Below are 21,925 nucleotides of genomic sequence, written 5' to 3'. Positions count from 1 at the left end.
ATCTCTGCGTTAAATGTCTAACACTGGTAACCTGCCGTATCTGCCTCCGGGTGTACAGGACACCGAAGCTCAGGTACTTTTCTTTGGCGATAGAGAGCTCACAATGCCTCAGACCATTTTTTAAGAGGAGAAAGGGGGTGTGACTAGAGACCTTACTGGATTTGAACTAATCTCATGAACCATGACCTGCATGTACCTCAGACAGAAGAGGACTATCACACTTCCCAAATGCAAGGATCTGTTTTGGACAAACCCAAGAAGCCCAACTCTTCACCATGGCTTCTGGGTCCCCATCCTGACAGGTCCAGGGTGCCCCCAGAGGACCCCTTCCTTAGCACGTCAATGCCCCATCCCCCAGCTGCATAACACACCCTGTCACCCTGTCTTTTACTGAGGGCCTTCACGGTGTGTCCCACCTGGCCAACTCCTGCCTATGGGTCAAGTTCAGATAGAGATGACCTCAGTGGAGCAGTCTATTCCAGCCCTGCCAACTTTCCCAGGGTCAGCACCTACCTTTAGTAGAGTCTTTATCACCCTGAGGGTGACTGTCACTTACTTAGCCTCCTCCTCTGCAGATTGTGATTTCCAAACAGAAATTCCCATCAATTCTAATAACAAAGCTTAACACTGAGCACAAAGTAAATCTCAAAGTCACAGGGAGTTCAAGAAAATCCCCAGATATGGAAATGCAAGAACCTGCTCCTAAAATAATTTTGTAATCATATATACCATGGAGGCACTTGCACTTTTAGGGTTAGACATAAATTTGTGTTAGACATAAAGGTGCTATATAAAGTGTTGTGGAACAAATGTAAAAAAATAAAGTTCCAGAACAAGAAACAAAGACATTAAGAAATGATGACCCTCTCTTTATGCAGTCAATTGAATAATGACATATCAAGAAAAGATAAGACTACATTCAAAATCTGATTTTAATACACAACCATCTGCAGCCCATAGGTTATATGAAGTAATTCTTCTTTATTTATTCATTTCACTTCTCTGCTCTAGTTTAGGGATGACATGGAGATTTTTTTATGTGAATCACCCATAAATATAACTTTACCCCTACATGGAACCCTTATATCACCAGAGAAAAGAACACTTTTTAAATCTGGCAATGAAAAGAAATGATTTTGCTACTAATTTTGGAGGGGTTATTTCCATCCACAGAACATTGCAATGAAAAGAATGCATTTAAGTCAGCATTTTGGCAATTCCCCACCCTCAGCCTCACATGTCTCCCAAATTCAGGAGCAAATGTGAAACAGTGAGCACAGGCAGGGCCCGGCGTGCGGGAGATCCTGACATCGCTCAGGTTTGCAAAGGCAAGACCTGCTTCAGCGTCTTATGTGCAGCTCGAAGGTAGGTGCACCATGGCCTGCAGCCCAGGCCAAGAGCTCTCACCCTACGATGTTCCAACACCTCAATACTTGCCTCATAGCCCAGAACGTTTTCACAGGGAAGAGCTTCTTTTGCATTAAATAGTTCTTGATCTCAATTTGCTTATAAGTCTGTGGAAATACCCAACTCAGGGAAAACACATATATTTGATCCTGTACTTTTCTCTTGTGAAAAGGCAAAGAAAAAAGTTTATTTACCCTTAAAGTCCAAACTGAAGACAAAAATATAACCTTTGTTATCTCAAATCTTTTCCTGAGAAACACCAAAAGGCAGCTCACTTGGATCTTGAAAGAAAGAACATAAAGTCCAAAAGCTGCTCAGGTCACCACCTCTACTTCTTGAATTTTTTTTTTTTTTTTTTTTTTTTTTACCAGTCGCAATACCTAAACTACCAATAAATACTACAGATGTTAAAAATTCAATTGTGAGTTTTAAACCTGCATGATAAATTTCAAACAGAAGTGCACAATGAGAAGGCAAGCAAGAATGGGTACAACAGCCATCAGATCAGAAAATAAAATAGCTTCTTACCATGTTTATTGATGACACAGGCCCGATGCTGTTAACATAAATGTCAACGTCAATTACGGTCGGTTTTACTGTGGAGAAAAATACGTTTACGTTAATACTTTGTGCCAGAGAGAGACAGCAGAGTGCACTATTCAACGTCCTGATGACACATGCATTAACATCTCAAGGATATGTTGGAAATACATAGGGGTGGGTTTTTCCTAGAGACTTGTCTTGTAGTTACAATCTGAACCATGCTGGCCTTACTTTTTAAAATTCTCAAAGGATGACAGATTCTTTCTTGTACTTATTAAGGTCTAGGAAAATGAAAAAATTATACATTTCAAGTTGCCAGTGATAGATGAGTATAAAGATATTCTGTAACATCAGTTAAGCTGATTTTATGGAAAAGATAGGAGATAAATCCAAGACATTGAATAAGTGGTTTAATGTCCAAGTTTTGTTGGAAAGCTAAACAGAAGAGATGAGCAATGTCAGTGATGTACCAAGTTATTTATCAACCACATAGCTGTGTAACTATCATTCCAAAGCAAAGCAACCCAGAGCAAAGTTCTGGTGAGTTTATACACCAAAAAATAACATAAGAAATATAGTTTATTATAGAAGTATTACTTAAAGACACATATGCACACATATATCACAGAGTTAAAATCCTATAACTCAAAAATAATAAAATTTTAGTAAGTCAAAGAATTACTGTTTCAATTATGAGGGTATAAAATTCATATAATCAGAGGTCATGATATCTAACATTGTGCATCAGAGGTTAAACTGGCTCATCGGCTTTATAGAAAACCAGTTTCTCTTTCCTGGGCAGCAATGGAACTGAACAAGACGGGTACTCAGACTGCCAAGTCTGCAGACCTCTGAGTCAGGGGTGATGTCCTCTGAAAGGATGGATGTGCCCGTCACTCAGCACTCATTGACTGACAAAGGAGAGAATAGAGCCAATTTCAGAATATTTCTACCCAGAGAGGAATATGAACTAGACTCCTGAACCATTCCACATGAAACAAGCTGTTTCCATGGAAACATGAGTGTTTGTATAGGCAATTATTTCAATGTGCCTCCTTCAGATTTGCTAAATAACGGGACATTCACAAATGGACCTCTGCACTCCACTTTGGAACTATGAGTGGCACCTCTGAGCTCTCAGTCTCTTGTAAAATTGCATATTCCGTGGTCTGTCCTCTGGGCAATGATTTCCAGACCTCCATGAAATGAAAATAATGATTATGAATTTGAGCCAACTCCTCTAACATCTGTCAGCACAATCAAATCATGTGAGCTCCAAGAGCTGTTGGCATTTTGGAAAATGCCCCAACACAATTCTATGCACTATGTATATAATGCCTAAATTTCGGAAAAGGAATATTCTTCATTTTAAATGCAGCTTTGCTAACTACTGTGAAAATTAAGTATCATTTTTCTTCACCTTAATTGGATTCAGCAAGTGTCCTGTCTCCAAATACTACATAACCTTTGATTATGCCATATAAAAGGCTTTGTTGAGTCAGTCAGTTGAGAACCTACTTTTTGCAAGAGACTTTTTTGGTTGTTTCACACTATTTATTAGACTTTAGGCTTCCAGAGCTTTTTATCTCATTAAATTAAAAGGACCTATAGACACAAAGCTTTATTAACACACAATAGTGCAATGAAGGGTTTATGAAAAAGGAGTTCGGAATAACCCCCCCCCCCCACTCCCACACACACACACACTCACAAAAGCTGGGGAAATGAACTGTTTTCAGTTGATGCTCTTTTAAGTAGAGTCATGCTAACATAAATGAAGCATTTAGGAAAGTGGCTTTGACGGGGGCACTCAGGAAAGAGACTGGTCACAGGAGGCTCAGCGTTTATAATTCAAGACTCAAGATTAAGCCTTGACAAATGATCTTCATCAAGGATGTCAAGACCATTCAATGGAAAATAGGATAGTCTTTTCCACAAATGGTGCTGGGAAAACTGCATATCCACGTGCAAAAGAATGAAGCTGGACCATTACCTTCCATCATATACAAAAACTAATTCAAAATGGATTAAAGACCTAGATATAAAATGTAAGACTACAAAACTATCAGGAGAAAACACAGAGAGAAAACTTTATGACATTGGATTTGGCAACGATTTCTTGAATATAACACCAAAAGCACAGGCACCAAAAGAAAAAGAGATAAATTTGAGTACATCAAAATTAAAAACTTTGTTGGATAAACAGCACAACAGAGTGAAAAGGCAGCTCATGGAATGGGAGAAAATATTTGCAAATCATGTATGTAATAAGTGGTTAATATCCAGAATATGCAAAGTACATCTACAACTCAACAGTAAGAAAAACAACCTGATTTAACTGGGCAAAGAACTTAAAATAGACATTTCCCCAAAGAAGATACTCAAATGGACAATAAGCACATGAAAAAATGCTCAACAGCATTAGTCATTAGGGAAATGCAAATCAAAACCATGGGATACACCTCACACCCATCAGGATGGCTAGTATTAAACTAAGCAAGCAAACCAAAACAACAATAATAACAAAAAAAACCACAAAAAAACAAAAAAACAGATGTAGGCCAGGATGTACAGAAATTAGAATCTTTGTGTACTGTTGGTAGGAAAGAAACTGATACAGCCACAGTGGAAAACAGTATGGTGTTTCCTCAAAATATTAAAAATAGAATTACTGTATGACCCAGCAATTCCACTTCTGTTATATACCCAAAAGAATTAAAGTCAGGGACTCAAACAGATATTTATACGCCCATGTTCATATTAATATTATTCATAATAGCCAAAAGATGGAAAAAACTCAAGTGTCCATCAATAGATCAACAGATAAACAAAATGTGATATCCATACAATGAAATATTATTTTTCCTTAGAAAGGAAGGAAATTCTGACACATGCTACAACATGGATGAACCTTGAGGACATTATGCTAAGTGAAATAAGGCAGTCACAATAAGGCAAATACTGTATGATTCCACTAATATTAGGTACCTAGAGTAGGCAAATTTATAGAGACAGAAAGCAGAATGGAGGTTGCCAAGGGCTGGGGGAGGTGGAAATAGGGTGTTAGTATTTAATGGGTACAGAGTTTCAGCTTTGCAAGATGAAAGAGTTCTGGTGACGGATGGTGGTGATGGTAGCAATAACAATATGAATATTCTTACTGCCACTGAACTGTACACTTAAAAATGGTTCAGATGGCCATGCCCTGTAATTATGCCTGTAATTCCAGCATTTTGGGAGGCCAAGGTGGGCGAATTGCTTAAGGTCAGGAGTTTGAGACCAGCCTGGGCAACATAGGGAGACCCTGTCTCTACAAAATATTTTTAAAATCAGCCAGGTGTGGTGGTGCAGGCCTGTGGTCCCAGCTACTTGGGATGTTGAGGCAGGAGGATTGCTTGAGCCCAGGAGTTTCTTGAGGCTGCAGTGAGCTATGATGACGCCACTGCACTTCCAGCCTGGGCAACAGAGCAAGACACTGTCTCAAGAAACAAAAAAAGGTTCAGACAGTAAATTTTATGTTATGTGTATTTTACCATAATAAAAAGAAGATTAAGCCCTGGGTAGCCGGGAGAAAGCTAAGGACTTACGTAGAGGTAGAAAAGCCGGGGGCCGAGGCTCCTGAGTGAAAGGTACAGATTCCATTGCGAGAGCATAAAGCGGAGCTGATGAAACTGGGGCCTGCACACTTGGTTCAAAACGGATTCACATCGCAAATCTTTGTTTGAATTCTACCTTACCAATCTGGATGCTATTATTTCCTAAAAGTTCAGAATTAGTACATCGGAGAAGCATGATAAACGCGCCCACGGTACGGCATGAGTGAACAGTGCAAAGATGCGCTGGGGGAGTCTGGGTCGGCACCGAACGACCGCCTGTGCCCACACAGATCTGTGTGGCCCTACAGGGAGCATGGGGACCACGGCCCTCTGTCACAAAATCAAAGCAGATACGCGCTTGGTTATTTTCCTCCACCCTCCCGTGGCCTTCCCCGTCCTGGAAGGCGCAGCCGAGGAGAGCCGGGTGGGCTATGTGAGCTCTGTCAGTGAGGAGCTGAGGAGACAGCCCTGCGGGAAAGACCCTGTCAGTGGCCGTGGGGGGAAACGCAGGGGCAGGGTGGGGGTGTCTGCAGGGGCATCGAGAGGCACACGCTGACCCTGGCTCGCCAGGATGCCATTGAGACACTGGAGCTGAAGAGATTCTTCGTCATCTTCGTTGTGGGCACTCAAGGAATTCCGTCATGGTAAAAAGTGAATAAAGCATATTTTAACCGTAGAAAGTTTCTGACATCAATTTCTTTGAGATCTGACATCTAAAATCACCTTTAATAATACACGGTTCCTATTAAACAAACCTCAGCCCCTCTTGTGAAAAAAAATCAATTTTGTTTCCACAATGCCCAGGAAGTAGTTAGTTAAAGGGCCCCATTAGGTATCATAAATGGGTGCTTCCCAGCACGTGTCTAAAATGCCAGCCCTGAATGAGACATATTATTTAATAGAAATGTTCTGCATAATCTTCTGCCATTTTACTACTTTCCAGTTTGGTGGTATTTAAATCTTCACAAAAGTCTTCTGCTTTCCTAGGTTTGGTGGATCTTTTTCTGGTCCTGGGCCTCCTGAGGTGGGCACTGGTGTTATTTAATAAGTCAAGTAAGTCGTGCCCTTGTAAAATGGGTCAGCGCGGGCCCTCACTCGTAACAAGGTTCTAGGCAGCCTGAGTAACCTGATTTCAGATAGCTTCCTACCTTTTCCAAAGTAAAATGGGAAGCTATACCAAGCCAGCTTCTCAAAACCCCTAGAAGTTTCTCTCTAAAACCATGGACTTAGGCTTGCCATGATTTACTTTAGAAAAATTGGGGAGAGAATAAAAAAGTCCGTAGAAAACAGACATATTGAGGAACTGTGCTCAGCTCAGCATGGATTCGTGGACCACTGGGTCTGCAGTTGTTCCTCTGGGGAAGGCACAAGAGCAGGAATCCATCCCCTAAGGAACAAGGCTACAGGTTCAGACGGAACACCCAGCGTGTACACGAGGCAGGCCTCAAGGGCTACAAGGACCACAATAGTCATTTCATTTTTCCTGCGCTGAGCCTTTTGATTAACACCTCTTATGAAAGATAGTTCTCACACAAATTTCCAGTAAGCCACGGGGGACTTTTAGGAAAATTCATTTTGCATATAGTAACAGAGAAGGAAAGATGTGTTGCCTTTCTCTGTATCTCTGTATTATGAGGTCACTTTCTGTTTTTAGGTCAGGAGCACCCCTCATGAGAAGAGCTTGTCCCTGAAAGGCAAGGTGAGTGTAATTCACCTTCACCCATTCCCACAGTGTCCAGCACACTGAATGTTGCAAAACTACAGTTTCTAAAAATTGCAGTTGTAAAGCTATTGTAATTATTTGGACTTTATACATTAAATGTTCACATGAGCTTGCCAATTGAAACATGAAGAATAATATTTTTCTTCTTTTTTTAACTGTATTTTTTATTGATACATAATAGATGTATATTTTCAGAGTACCTGTGATAATTTAATACGTCCTTATACTTTGTAAAGATGAAATCAGTGTAATTAGGATATCCACCACCTGGAATATTAGTCTTTTCTTTGTGTTAGAAACATTTGAATTATTCTCTTCTAGCTATTTTGAAATACACAATAGATTATAATAAACTATAGTCACCTTAATGATCCATCAAACAGTAGGTCTTACTTCTGAAAAAGAATAATTTTGAAGCATCCTCCAGAACATGATGACAACTACGGGCTGACCCAGGTAGTCAAGTGAGCAAAGAACTGATAAAAGAACCAAGACACGGGCCGGGCGCGGTGGCTCACGCCTGTAATCCTAGCTCTGGGAGGCCGAGGCGGGTGGATCGCTCAAGGTCAGGAGTTCGAGACCAGCCTGAGCAAGAGTGAGACCCCGTCTCTACCAAAAATAGAAAGAAATTATCTGGCCAACTAAAAATATATATACAAAAAAAATTAGCCGGGCATGGTGGCTCATGCCTGTAGTCCCAGCTACTCGGGAGGCTGAGGCAGTAGGATCGCTTAAGCCCGGGAGTCTGAGGTTGCTGTGAGCTAGGCTGATGCCACGGCACTCACTCTAGCCCGGGCAACAAAGTGAGACTCTGTCTCAAAAAAAAAAATAAATAAAAAAAAAAAAGAACCAAGACACGGATACTCCTGAATATGATCACCTGTTACGGAGGAAACTACATTACCTCCCTGGAGAGGAAAAAGCTGAGAGTGGCTTTGGGATAGGAAATAAAACCATGCATAATCATCCATAAACAGGCAAGAAATAGACAATGTCAGAGACACAGATTAGAATAGATGAGCTATGGGGTCAGTAGGCGTTGACAGGGACAGAACCGTGGGGCAGGGAGAGCCCAGGAGTCCACAGCCATCCTTGGAAGGAAATCCCTGATACACTGCCCAGGCCGGCAGCAGTAGGGATGAGGATGGAGACCCCAAGGAATTCCAATCAGCCAAGCTGAGTGAGGTGGCACAGCCGTGCAGAGTGGCTCAGTCTCTCCCTGGTTCTTTAATCTTGAAAATGTTCTTCACATTTCTGTGCCTCGGTCCCCCCACGTGTCAGAAGGGCTGATAACAGAGCCTAATGCCTGATGCATGTTGGGAGGGTGGACTCTTGTGCAGTAAGCAGTAGATATTCAGTAAATTTTCTGTTAGGGCCTCCGGAATTAGATGCAGAAAATAATACCAAAATATTGCATTTGTTGCCTTTCAAATAGTATTTATGTTTTTAAAAGTCACCCTAGTCACTTACATTTCTATTTGATTCATAAAAAGATTAAATGTGATAGAAATATTTAAACATCAGCAAATGGATTTTAAGAAGACGAATAAATAACATCAACTCTCACGCCCCTGAGGCATAAAGGGCTCTTCTGAATAGGTGGGAGCCTTCCTTCCAATCTTCCCTGCCTCTGGGGACATGGGTGGGGAATGGGGGCTTATCTGTGGTCAGCCCCTCCAACGTGTGGCTTCCATCCTTTACCCAAGCTAAGGAAGTTAAATATGAGCGAGGAGGTGACTTACCCAGGATTCTGCAGCCTCACCAGAGCAGAGAATCCAGGGTTCCACCCTCAGCCTCCTGGAGTTTTCTGCTTGGTAGTGAGGCTTATAAAGATTCTGGGGAACAAAGACCTCAGTGGGAATTTATTAGTATAATTTTATTGCTATTATCATCATCATAATTATAATTATCATCATAAATAATCTTTCTAGGCTCTTTTTAAAATGCAAATACTGTGTCTCTGAGGCTTATATTAAATCTATCCCTAACATCTCAGTTAAGATGTGTTTTCAAATTCTTCTAACTTGAAGAATACTAACCTTATGGCGAGTAGGTGGAGGAATTTGGGTACAAAGTACATAGGATAAGCAAACTTGGTCAGTATTACAGTTTTGCCAACCCACTGAATCCATGCAAAAGTGTTTGACGTAGTTTAGTGTTGGAGCCCTGAGATGATGATGTCACTATTATAGGTACCATTTCAGATCTGTTAAGGTCCTATTTAGCCAATTAACTTGGTTGAGACCCATGAATATAGCATTTACAGAGAATCCCAACTCCACTAATCCCAGAACTACGGATGTCAACTCTAAAGCCCTCACTCCTTTCCTAGTCATCCTTTAAATATTATATCTGCTCTCAAGGAGGCCAGTGAGGTTACAAAGATCAAGATGAAGTTGTAATCATCTCACTGTGGGTCAGATATGACAAGTATCATGGAAGGAGGTGAAAAGTGACAGTCTGTATTTCTGTACATTCATATAAATATTTATTAGTAAAGAAGCTTGATAATTCATATTCTCAAAAGAATATAAACACTGGTGTTGAAGTTTAGAACCACAAATCCTTCGGAGCTCTGATGAGTAGGTGCTCAAAAGCTCATATCTAAATTTCCACCTCTTGAAAGAGCTTTATGGTAAAAATACAAGAGAATTGAAGAAGGCATCTGCCAAGTCTTATAACAGCACAAATTTGACTCTGTAGTTACCATATGACCTTAAGAAAGTAATTTAAATTTGTTGGGGCTCATTTTCTCCATCTGTCAACTGAATGTCTAAAGTAAGTTCTCCCTCCAGCCATGAGTTTTATTAGTTATAACAGGAAAGATAAGTTTTTAACAACTCCCTTCATATTAGTACCTTCTCCCTTCTACTATCTGGCTGCAAATATTGACCAGCACAGCTTTTAGTCCACAGTGTATTTGAAAGGTTAACTGCATTATACCTTTCAACAATGAGACTGAGGATGATATGAGAGGCCTTAGTATTTGACAAATCTCATTGTAGATGAGTGACATGTAACAGAGTGACATCAGCAAGATGGCAAAGTAGAAAGCCCCAGCCCCTATTTCCCACATGAAGTCACCGACTGAACCACACTGCACAGACCAATTGCCATTGTGAGAAATCCAAAGTGCAATTAAGAGTTTCCTGGCCAGTGTAAAGCCAACCACATAAAGGCCCAGGAGGAAAATTCATGGCACTCACTTGCCAGAGTGTCTCCCCCAGCACAACATGGTGAGTTCAAGAGAGAATTCTCAACTTCTCTCCTAGGAAGGAAAGAGAAGAGTAGAATATTTTCAACTTTCTGACATTTTGGGGGGCTGCCCAAAGGACTAGTTTCTCCCTTCTCTAAATTTAAGTGCTGACACGAACAGGGTAGCAGATCGCTGCTCTCTGAGAACAAAGGCAACAAACATGGCTTGGTCTACCAGAGGAGTCTGCTGTACCACAGAAAGACATTAGGGAAAGCATGGCACCTCAGCTTCCTACACTAAAGAAGCTGCAGTACCAGAGACAAACATCAGGGAGCGCTTCTGAGCAGAAATTAACATCTTTTCAATTACATTAAGTGTACAAGTCCAGAGAGGATGGATGTATCCCCAGAAAAGCTTGAGAGGTCTCCAGAATCTCTGGCCAGGCTGATTAATGAATGTCCTTTCTGTACAAAATTAGACCATAAAGACTGGGAAAGGTAACTGATTTTTCAAATGCTAAAGTCCCAAAACAGATAACAAGGCATACAAAGAAATCCAAAAACATGACCCAATCAAAGGATCAAATTAAATCTCCAAAACTGACCCTTAAGAAATGGGGATATATAAAACTAGAAAAAAACATAGTGGAAAAGCTTCACGATATTGCATTTGGAAATGATGTTTTTGATATGACAGCAAAATCCTAGGAAACAAAAACAAAAATAGAAAAAGAGAGTACATCAAACTTAAAAGGATATGCACATCACAGTAGTCAAGAGGTAGAAGCAACCAAAATGTCAATCAACAGATGAATGGATAAAGAAAATTGTGTGTGTGTTATGTATGGAAATCTTGTCATATGCCACAACATGGATGAATCTTGAGCACATTATGCTAAGTAAAATGCAATAAGCCAGTCACAAAAGAACAAACACTATAAGATTCCACTCATAAGAATTATCTAAAGTAGTCAGAAATCCAGCTATGAAATCCTATGATTCTATTAATATTACAACTGATTAAGCCTAATTAGTACAAAATATTCTATTTTTCACTAAACTATTTCAAATTTCTTTAACACTCCAATCTACTTTTGCAATTCAACAATTTTCCAGTATTATAAATTGTTTGAAGAGTTTTATGAATACTTACCTTTTAAGAGCGTCCTTTCCAAGAGTAAATGGTAAGTAAATTTTATCCTTGCTTTCCTTCTCACCACTAATCATTCAATGAATAATTAGTAGGTGAGCTACCCAGAGTTCTAGAGTTTGAGGATAGACCATAATCAAGACATAAATCCCCTACTTCCACAGAGTTTAAATCATAGTGGGTAAAACGGAGATTAAACAAGTAGCTATTCCATAAACTAGATGTTTTCGACAGTGATGAGTACTATGAAGGGAATAAAACTAGGTACTGGGGTAAAAAGTGACTATAGTTTAGGGATGAGAGTCTACCTTGGACACAGTGGTTCATACCTCCCCAAAGCCATTCTATGCTATCAAGTTGATACAGCCTTTACTGCAATTGGTTTTGAATAGGCACACAACCCTATAACATCTGTGTTACAAACAGAATGTGTATGTCATTTGAGTCCCAGAAAGAAAGATATTGAGATGAAAAATATTTAAAAAGAGTATAGTCAAGAATTTCCCAAAAGTGACAAAAGACATCAAATCACAGGTCCAAGCAATGCATCAAACCTCAAGAATGACAAATATAAAGAAAACTATACCTGGGCACATTATTATCAAACTGCTAAAAAGTCAGTAAAGAAAAAATCTTAAGAGTGGCCAAAAAAAGGTATGCTGCATAAAAAAGAAAAGTGATTAAGATCATGGCTGATACCTCATAAGAAAAAACAGAAACCAATGATGTAAGATTTTTCAAGTACTGAAAGAAAAAAAATTAGCCTGTAATTCTGTACCCAGAAAAATGACTTTCAAAAATCAAGATGAAATAAATGCCTTCAGACAGAAAAAAAAATCTGAGAATTCATCTTCATCAGATCTTCAGTATTAGAAATACTCAAAGAAATTCTTCACACGATTAATAAATTATACCACCTGGAAGGCCGGCTCTGCAAGAAGGAATGAAAAGCACCAGAAATCGTGAACTCTACAGTTATCTGTCACTATTTAATTTGATTCAATCAAAATTTGTCATGGCCTTACTATGACAAAACATTAAGGGGAAAATAAAAACAAATTAGATGTACTGCCTTTGAGACTTCCATGATGAAGAAAATAAGATGCACGTGTCTGAGTTGAGAATAAAGTTGAAAGTAATATGTTCTATTAAAATTACACACAGCCTGTAGACTTTACTGTTGTTTGCAGAGAAAGCTCAGTGGATAGAATGAGCTTTTGCAATGAGGCCACAGTTAGAATCAGGTGACCCAGGCAGGCAGAAGGCAGAAGCAACTACATGGAATTTGGATATCATCAAATGAATGCCAGGACCACCATCAGGTAGCTCTTCTATCTTTAATTTAACTGGCATTTAACATGAATGAAAAAAAGGGAAATATGTTTAGAAGAATATGATTATTATTATAAAAATTATTATAAATGTTTATTGGAAGAATAAGAAATTTGACTTTTATGTTAAATGATTTTAACAAGAAAGGCTTTTGAGTGACAAGCAACTTTAATTTAGATTATTCAGGAAACAGTGGAAAGCCATAAAGATGAGAAGGGTAATCACCAGGCCAGCCGGGATTCATTTTAACAGATTCTGTATATTAGAAATTCAAGAATCTGGCAGAATAGCCATGCACCTCAAATTTCCAGAAATAGATTAGAAATGTAGACCTAAGTAGTATAGTGGTCAAGGCCAAAGTAATGAATTTGGGAAATAGATATTAACACACAGGAGTAGTGGTTGAAGCCACAAAGGCTGGTGTTACTATCAAATGAAAGATTATATAGAAAGAAGAGAATACACTGAAAGATAATTTAGTGAAGGGCCAGGAATCTGGGTGAGGAGAGGAGGGAGACAATTCAGGAAGGGGAAAGTGAGAGAGAAGAAGGCATTTCATTGAAGCAGAGAAAGAAATGTGTTGTTATAAAGAAAGGGTTGAGGTTCTATAGAATGCAGTGAAGAGAAAGAATATTTTTCAAAAGCCTAAGGGAGTTGGAGGATTGAAAAACTAGATGCTGTGATCCAAATTTAAAATAGGAGTAAGGATCTCAGTATTTAGGCAGCTCTGAGTTATGTCAGGAACCATATTTTGGGACAGCGGAGTGGGGGACAGAATGGAGATGAAGCTCTTTCAAACTGAGAAGGTCCTGTATGTATAACAGGGACTACGGGACACAGGTGTGTGGTTAAACAGAGAGGAGCAGAGACGAGAACAGGAAGGAGAATAAAATTGACAAAAGTGAACCTCAAGGGAGGGGAGGTCACTGACAGAGAGAAGGTGGAAAATGGTGTGGAAATAATTCAAGAGCATGAATCTTGCCAAACCTAATTTACTCTAACTCTATTAATATTTTCCAAGATCTAAACTGCTTCCCTGGATCTTCTCTTAAACGTAGGATTGTCTGGGTCCATTATTACCACAGTGAACCAAGCAGACCAGGCATGGTAGCTCACACCGGTAATCCTAGCACTCTAGAAGGCCAAGGTAGGGGGATCACTTGAGGTCAGGAGTTCAAGATCAGCCTGAGCAAGAGGGAAACCCTGTCTCTACCAAAACTAGAAAAATTAGCCTGGCATGGTGGCATGCACCCAGCTACTTGGAGGCTGAGGCAGGAGGATCACTTGAGCCCAGGAGTTGGATGCAGTGAGCTAAGATGACACTACTATGTCTCTACCCAGGCAATAGAGTGAGACTGTCTCAAAAACAAACAAACAAACAAACAAACAAACAAAAACAATCAAAACAGCAAAGTTAATATATTTCTAGAACATTTAATTAATTGATTGCTCTGATTGCTGAAGTCAGAGCCCTCTTCATCTTTGTGGCCTGGGCATTCCATGATGAAGAATCTTTCTTTCAGGTCAAAGCATTAACAGAGAAAGGAAAAAATTCCTTGGTAGGTACCTATGGGGGTAGAAGGGAGACCCAGTTCTAGGAATCCAACATACCAGCCTAGGTATGGAATATATCAGCCTTGGTATCCTACATCAACATATCAGCCCAGGTATGTGATACATCAGCCTAGATATTCAACCTATCAGCCTAAGTATCCAACATATTAGCTTAGGTGTGCACCATGCATTAGCCTAGGTATGCAACAAAGCAAGCACTGTTGGACCTGCAGGATTATAAGAAGTTGGCTGAGGAATACAGGACTCCTACCTTAAGAAAGTTTTACATTTTTAGAGAAATGGCCAGTTCTGTGCTGGAGCACATATGTGATCATGGGAGCATGTCCTGCCCTTCCTGGCAGCGCTTTCTAATATGGCTCCAAGTTTCAATTGATGACATTGTGTTTGGAACACTTTGCCTCAAAAGGCTCTGATTGCCTTGAGGAGAGGACTGTCTTAACTGTAAGATCAATACTTGCTAGCATTTATGCAGCATTTATAACATGATTATGGTCTTAGCAGGAGGCTCACTAGGTAAAGGCCTGGACAAATGAATACATATTAAAAATTGAAAAATATCGGAAACTTCCTCCACCTTCCCCAAATTTCTTTCTCACCTGGCTAGAGCTTTTTTTTTTTAAATCTATCTATGTAAATACATACGTATGCATGCTTATATGTACGTATGGAACCTAACACTATTTTCAGTGTTCATGGGTCACCTGGTAAAATACAGTCTCGGTAGGACTAGTACTTTCCAGTTTGTACAGCCCACTTAGTAAGGGGAATCAGTACAAAACTGAGAGGAAAAACGAAAAGACACCAAAGACCAGCCCACTCTCTTCCAACACTGGTGGATCATTCCACATGGTTTTCTCTCAATATTCAATCTCTATAAATGTGGGGTTCTTTATGCCAGCCTGGAGGAGGTCATGTGAGTGTGGTGTATGCCTGAGGAAGCTGTGGATACCCAAGGCAGCCGAATAATAAGCTGTGGACAAAGTGTCTTTGAGGCAGTACCATGGACAGAGACCAAGCAAAGCCTGGGACTGCTCTGAGGATGTTTCCCTCCACCTGCTCTTCATCCTCAGCCTCTCCTGCGTCTCTTCTCTGGGAATGTTCCTCACACCATGGGGGCCGCAGCTGTCCTGGATTTTCTTCTGATCCAGCCTCTAGTGAGGTGCTGTTGGAAAGGCCCATTGAAACCCCTCATCTCACCAGCTAAGCGTCACCCAAAGCAATGATGTCGAGGTGTCAGCTCATGGGGACCCCTGAAGATGAGCAAGTGCTTGCTCTGCTGGTGCCATTTAATGAATTAATTTTATCTCCTTTCCCTTCCTTTCAACTAAAAAAAATGATGTGCGCCTCTTTGCAAAGGATTGATAGGGAGTGGTGAGGGAAGAATGTTTTACAAAAAGCTGCCAGAACCCAATGTTTAGGCAAGCAATATGAGATTTTAAGAAAACAGCCAGATTAATTAGTTTTACTTACAAAGGCCACACAGGCCTGCCAACTTCTCGCACAGCAGAGTACTCTAGATTCCACTCTTAACTGCATCTCTGAGTGATTATCAGCCAAAAGATTCCTAGCCCATCTATATTTGGAAAAAGAACTGTTCTTCATATTTCTGGAATGAAAATTAAGAGCATGTACACACTATGAGTGATAAGAAATAGCCACCTGAAGATGCCATCTGAATATTCAGAATATAAAACTATTAAGAGTTAGTCACTGTTTTTAGCAATTTGATTCATTGCCAACCTTCTAAAATAACAGCATACACTAATGCTAAATATTTAGTGACTGCTCTAATGTATTTGAGTAGGTTGATACATAGTATATATTTTCAACACTTATTCTGGATGTGAATTTTTTCTGTTACTGTTTTAGTGTACTTAAAATACAGTTACTTGGCTGAATTAATTTTAAATGACCCATATGCTGGGAACATTGGAGGCTAATTTCAATTCGCTACCAGAGTCACATGTAACAGTAGCTGTGATATGCTTATTAACAGTTTATATCACTCTCTAGAAAGAGAAGATGGACTTTGCATAAGATTTATTGAACAAACTTTTTCCAGGCTTTTGCTTTTAGAACATATGTATCTAGATAAAGGCCACAAACACTGGTCCAGATAAGAGTCAATAAGTCCTTAGGATACCAGATAATGTCATCCTCATTCATACTTTCTCTTGTTCATTATACTCAAGGCTTTGATCTAGAACCAGAAAAATGCTGGTAGGTTTTTGAGATGGTCACTCTCACACCCCACTGGCAGAGGTACATATCAAGTGAACTTTTTTGGAAAGTTTGCACCCTCTGGCCAAGTGGTTCCACTTCCACAAATCCAAATTAGGGAAAATCCATTGTGGTAGATTGAAACTGGCCACAAACTCTAACACCAAGGGTAGAGTCTTCCTGATCTTTGTTAGCCTGGTGGCTTGCATTGATTAATAGAGTATATAGAAGTGAAGTTGAGTGACTTTTGAACAAGGCTTTCTGGTGTCATCTGAATTCCAACTGCTACTGTATAAACAGCCTCTGACTGGTCACCCTGAGGAAGAGAGACATGCGAAGAGACTGATCTCATGCAGAGAGAGGCCCAGTGATTCTGGCCATTCTAATCATCCCATCCAAGGCTCGGAGGGAGCAATGTGGTCACTAAATGCCCTGCATCCCCTAGCTGACCCTCCAGCTCACCGCAACATATCAGGTGTGCCCATCCCAGCTGCCTCCTGCCCACAATGCCAATCTGCACAATCACCAGTCATGGGCCACTGAATCTTGTGGTGCTTTATTTTACAGTAATAGGTAACTAATACAAATGTCAAATGTGTATAAAAAAATTGACATATTGATGTCATCCATTCTAATGAAAAATTTAAATCCAAATAAATGTCCAACAACAGGGAAACATAAAACCATCAAATTAAAGTTTTAAAAATATTTCATAACACTTGAATACCAATGATACAATGTTATGGGGAAAAAAGAGAATAATTAATTCTGTAATTTAATTATATTTAAAAATTTAATAGAGGCTTGAAGGAAATATGTTAAAATATTCACACGTGATAGCTTCTGGGTAGGGAAATGCATTGTTTTATTTCCAATTTTTTATACTATTCCATGCATCCTGTATTTTTTACAGTAGATATCTTTTTAATTTAAAAATAAAAAAATAAAGAAAAATCATGAAATGTTACACTCAAATCAAATTTCTTCACTAAGATATTTAATTATTTCAATGTTGAGGGAAAATATTAAATACTTTAAACAAAATACAGCCATGATCCTGCTGCTAAGACTTCTAAAAATGTTTTTGAAATAAGAATGATATGCTTACAGAAGAAGTGCTGTCCCTGAAGACTGGCCTGATGCCAGGGAAGAGTGGATGGTTCAGGCCCTGAATTGGTGCTACCCTGGACAACATTTGAAAGTTCCCCTATGGGCCAATGAACCCTGACAAAACACTATTATGTGTCCTCAGGATGTGAATTCAGGCAGTAGCCCTCAACAAATTGTATCACAGTTATAGTCTGAGTGACATAATGCTGGAAGGTTTTAAATATTTGGGTAAAATACTGATTGCAGTTGTCCCTCTGTATACATGGGCTTGGTTCCAGAACCCAAGAGTATACCAAAATCTGTACATACTCAAATCTTGTAGTTAGCCCTGCAGAACCCAAGTATATTAAAAATCAGCCCTCTGTATACATGGGTTTCACATCCCACACATACTGTATTTTCAATCTGCTTTGGTTGAAAAAAAATCTGCATGTAAGTGGACCTGTGCAGTTCAAACCTGCATTGTTCCAAGTGTCAACTGCATTTTTAAAACATGTTTGTTGTTGGTAGAAGGTTGAGTTTACTAGTGGGAATATTTTAAACACTGAAGCTTTTTCGTGGTTGACTTAGGTAAAAATGGTTTCCTATGTAATCAGTGTAAAATTACATAACCCTCTACACATAATAGTTACTACACAATGTCTGTCACTAGGTAAAAACACCCAAACAGTCCCTAAACAGTCTCCTTTGCCCCCAATTCCTGAAAGACTGAGTGAGTATGGGCACCTCTCCTTGAGACCAATCCCCTTCTTCCCGCTGTTCCTAAGTGAGCCAGTGGTCAGTCTTGGCTTGGAGATTCAGACTTGCCTTGGAGAAAACAGACCAGCAGGGCATGCTCACATGACCTCGCCTTTCCCATGCTTTCCACAACCGAGTAGAAGCCAGTCTGGGAATATCAAATGGTGAATATAAAACTATTAACAGTATGGCTTTATCCTACCAACAATTGCAAGCCCCTGTCTTGTCACAAACATGACTTAATAAGGAGTATCCCAGGAAGAATGTGGCTTAAAGAAAGCAGATAAGTCTTCACACTACTATCAATATAAGCAGTCATTCCTCAAACTAAGTGTCTAGCAGAAATTAAAGGTCCACAAATGTCAGCCTGCAGAGAAGTAATAGGCTTCCGATATCAAACTCAGCCAAGTGGATGAACACTTCCACTCCCTGCAACATGAAGTAACAGGAACTGGATTTACTTTATCACTTGAAACAATAAAAAATCAACAAAATGAAGCAATGGTTTTCAAGACACAGGATATCAACAATAAAGGACAATGGTCACTGAGGGTGGAAACAAGCAAAGTTAGCCCTACAATTGCCCCAACTTACTGTCTTGAATGAGCGTCTAGGCCCATGGCAAGCCACAAACAGAGCTCAGCTGATTCCTTGAGTTGAGGAGATGAAACTGAAGGTCTAAGCAGACCAAGACAAAGAGAGTTCATAAAGCACAACCCAGAAGAAGGAAGAGCTGAACAGAGAGAACCATGGAGACCTGAAGAGGTCCCCACCTGGGCAATCAGTGCATGTGTGTGAGAAGACTATCTAAAACCAGTGAAAGAATCATCCATAAGGATTAGAGTATGTTTTCCAGTGTTTCCATATGACTGGGAACAGGCACTGTTCCCAAAAGGCAGAGTGAAAATAATCAAAATTCATAAGGCTTTGGGTAGAATATTCAGGAAAATCTTTACTTAGTAGTCAGTAATAATTAGCCCTGGAGTCTTCCAGAGCACTTCTCCAGAACTGCCTGGCAAATCTTAAAGGCAAGATTCAAAGGATCAAATTGCTTCCAAGTAACTTAACTATACTTCAGAATGACACTCAAAAATATTTATTAGAATATCAAAATATCAAGCAGTCAACAAAGCAAAACTATAATGTGTGAAATGTCAGCAAAGATTAGCAGACACGCAAAAATCTGGAAAAACACAATCTATGATGAAGAGAATAATTAATTAATCAATCAAAATTGACCCAAACTAACACAAATGCTTAGAATTAGATAACTAAAACAGGACTGATACAGATATTAGAATTAAAAGCAAGTATATTAAGATGTTTATTAACCATATTCCATGTGTTAAAAATACAGGGATGTTCCAAAGTTAAGTAGAGACATGAAAGATATAGACAAGATCTAAATCAAACTTCTAAAGATAAAGACTAAGGTATGTAGGATGAAAAATACACCAGAAAAGATTAATGGTAGATTAGACATGGCAGTAGAAAGGAACAGTGAACATGAAAATATAGCAATAGAAACTACCTAAAATGAAACAAACAAAAAAAATTTTAATGGAAAGAACATCAACAAGCTGTAGAACAACTTTAAGCACCCTATAGTATATGTAATCAGAATCCTTGAAGAGAGATATGGAGGAACCAGAAAAATATATATTTGAAGACATCATGACTAAAATTTTCAAAATTTAATGAAAAGTATAAACTCACAAATCCAAGCAACTCAAGGAAACCCAACTATGAGAAATACCAAGAATACCACCTCAAGGCACATCATAATCAAATTGCTCAAATTCAGTAATAAAGAGACAGAACCCACAAGAATGAGACAATCCTAAGTGTGACAGCATATTCCTCATCAGAAACAATGCAAGTGAAAAGACAGTGGAGCAATGTCTTTAAAGCACAATCGTCCCTCGATATTCACAGGGGATTGGTTCCAGGACCCCCTGCACACAGCAATATCCACAGATGCTCCATTCCCTGATATAAAACGGCATAGTATTTGCATATAACCTATGCATATCCTCCCAGATACTTTAAATCACCTATAGATTACTTACGATACCTAATACAATATAAATTCTATATAGTTATACTCTATTGGTTTTTTCATTTGTATTATTTTTTATTGTTGTATTATATTTTATTGTTTTTTCCCCAAATATTTTTGATCTGGAGTTTTTTGAATCCACAGATGCAGAACTCATGGATATGGAGGTCTAACTGTACTGAAAGGGGAGGGGAAAAAAGGCTGTTAACCCATAATCCTATTTTAAAAATGAAAGCAAGAGAGCAAACTTCCAGAATAGCAGAATGAGGAGCTCAGCAGACCCTCTCCAAAATAAAACATCCATTTAACTGAAGAAAATTGTTTTTTGAAAAAGCACTGAAAGTCCCTAGAAATTGTCTAAAGGGCATACAGCAAATGAAGAAACATTCATTCAAGAAACTCTCCAAAATTACAATGAGAACAATGAGGGTTTGTGGCATTTGAGCCACAAAATGGCCCCTCTTCCCCATTCCCAGATCCCAATTTTACAAAAACTCTACTCTGACACTTTATGCTGGGTGGGTTTGGCCAAGACAGCAGAAGATCCCACTCCTCCAGGCTCTGAGTCTAGGGTAACAATTTCACCCCAGGAAGGGCAGGTTACCAGCAATTCTCACTCCCCCAACACCAATTTTTCAGACATTCCATTCTAGTCAGGCATGGTCTACAGGACTGATAGTCGCATTCCCCACCAAGGCCTTACTCATAGTGGGAGATTTATTCCAAGTGCCCCCGCCTTTTTCACTTGAAGGGTGTAGGTTCCACACTAGAAAGAAAAAGCCAAGATCAAGGGTTAGCACCACTCCTCAGTGCCTGCTTGTACAACAGAGACATCACTCTGGGAGAACGAGGCTGCTGTCACAGACCCCAACACTATGTAGTGTCACAAAGATTCTATCCACAAGAGGAATGCCATAAGCATTAAGTGCTCTGCAGCTCTGCACATGGAGGATGGCATTATTTGGAACAAAGTGTGGAGAATTCCATGCCTGAAGGTGCTGTTGAATACAAGGAAGATCTTGGTGGAAAGCAATTAAGAGGTTTCTCTTAGCTTTATGATACTAGCAACAAAAAGTAAAACAGCAGAGTAATCAGAACTTTAACAGAGAGAACCAGGGGAAAAAAAAATAAGCACAAAGAGCCCTCCAGGAATCACAGTCAACCCTGGGCATCAGAAATTCAGTGCACAGCCACTAAGCTACACTCAGGAGCAATCAAGAGAAAACCACCAGGTAGACTGAAAACATTCCCCAAGCCACAAACAGATACATCAATAA

The 21,925-nt window shown here is 39.5% G+C and overlaps 1 protein-coding gene across 1 annotated transcript in view; it reads right to left on the bottom strand.

Annotated features, from left to right (window-relative positions):
- The window catches only part of GABRG3 (gamma-aminobutyric acid type A receptor subunit gamma3), a 436,430-nt gene that overhangs the window by 393,501 nt on the left and 21,004 nt on the right, over nucleotides 1-21,925 (bottom strand). The window contains exon 3 of the mRNA XM_045560469.1: nucleotides 1,936-2,003. Coding sequence (XP_045416425.1) covers nucleotides 1,936-2,003 — 68 coding nt within the window. The remainder of the gene's footprint in view (nucleotides 1-1,935; nucleotides 2,004-21,925) is intronic.

Source organism: Lemur catta, chromosome 9 (genome assembly GCF_020740605.2).
Source record: "Lemur catta isolate mLemCat1 chromosome 9, mLemCat1.pri, whole genome shotgun sequence".
NCBI lineage: Eukaryota > Metazoa > Chordata > Mammalia > Primates > Lemuridae > Lemur > Lemur catta.
The sequence above is the reverse complement of the archived record's forward strand: the minus strand, read 5'-3'. Positions and strand labels throughout refer to the sequence as shown.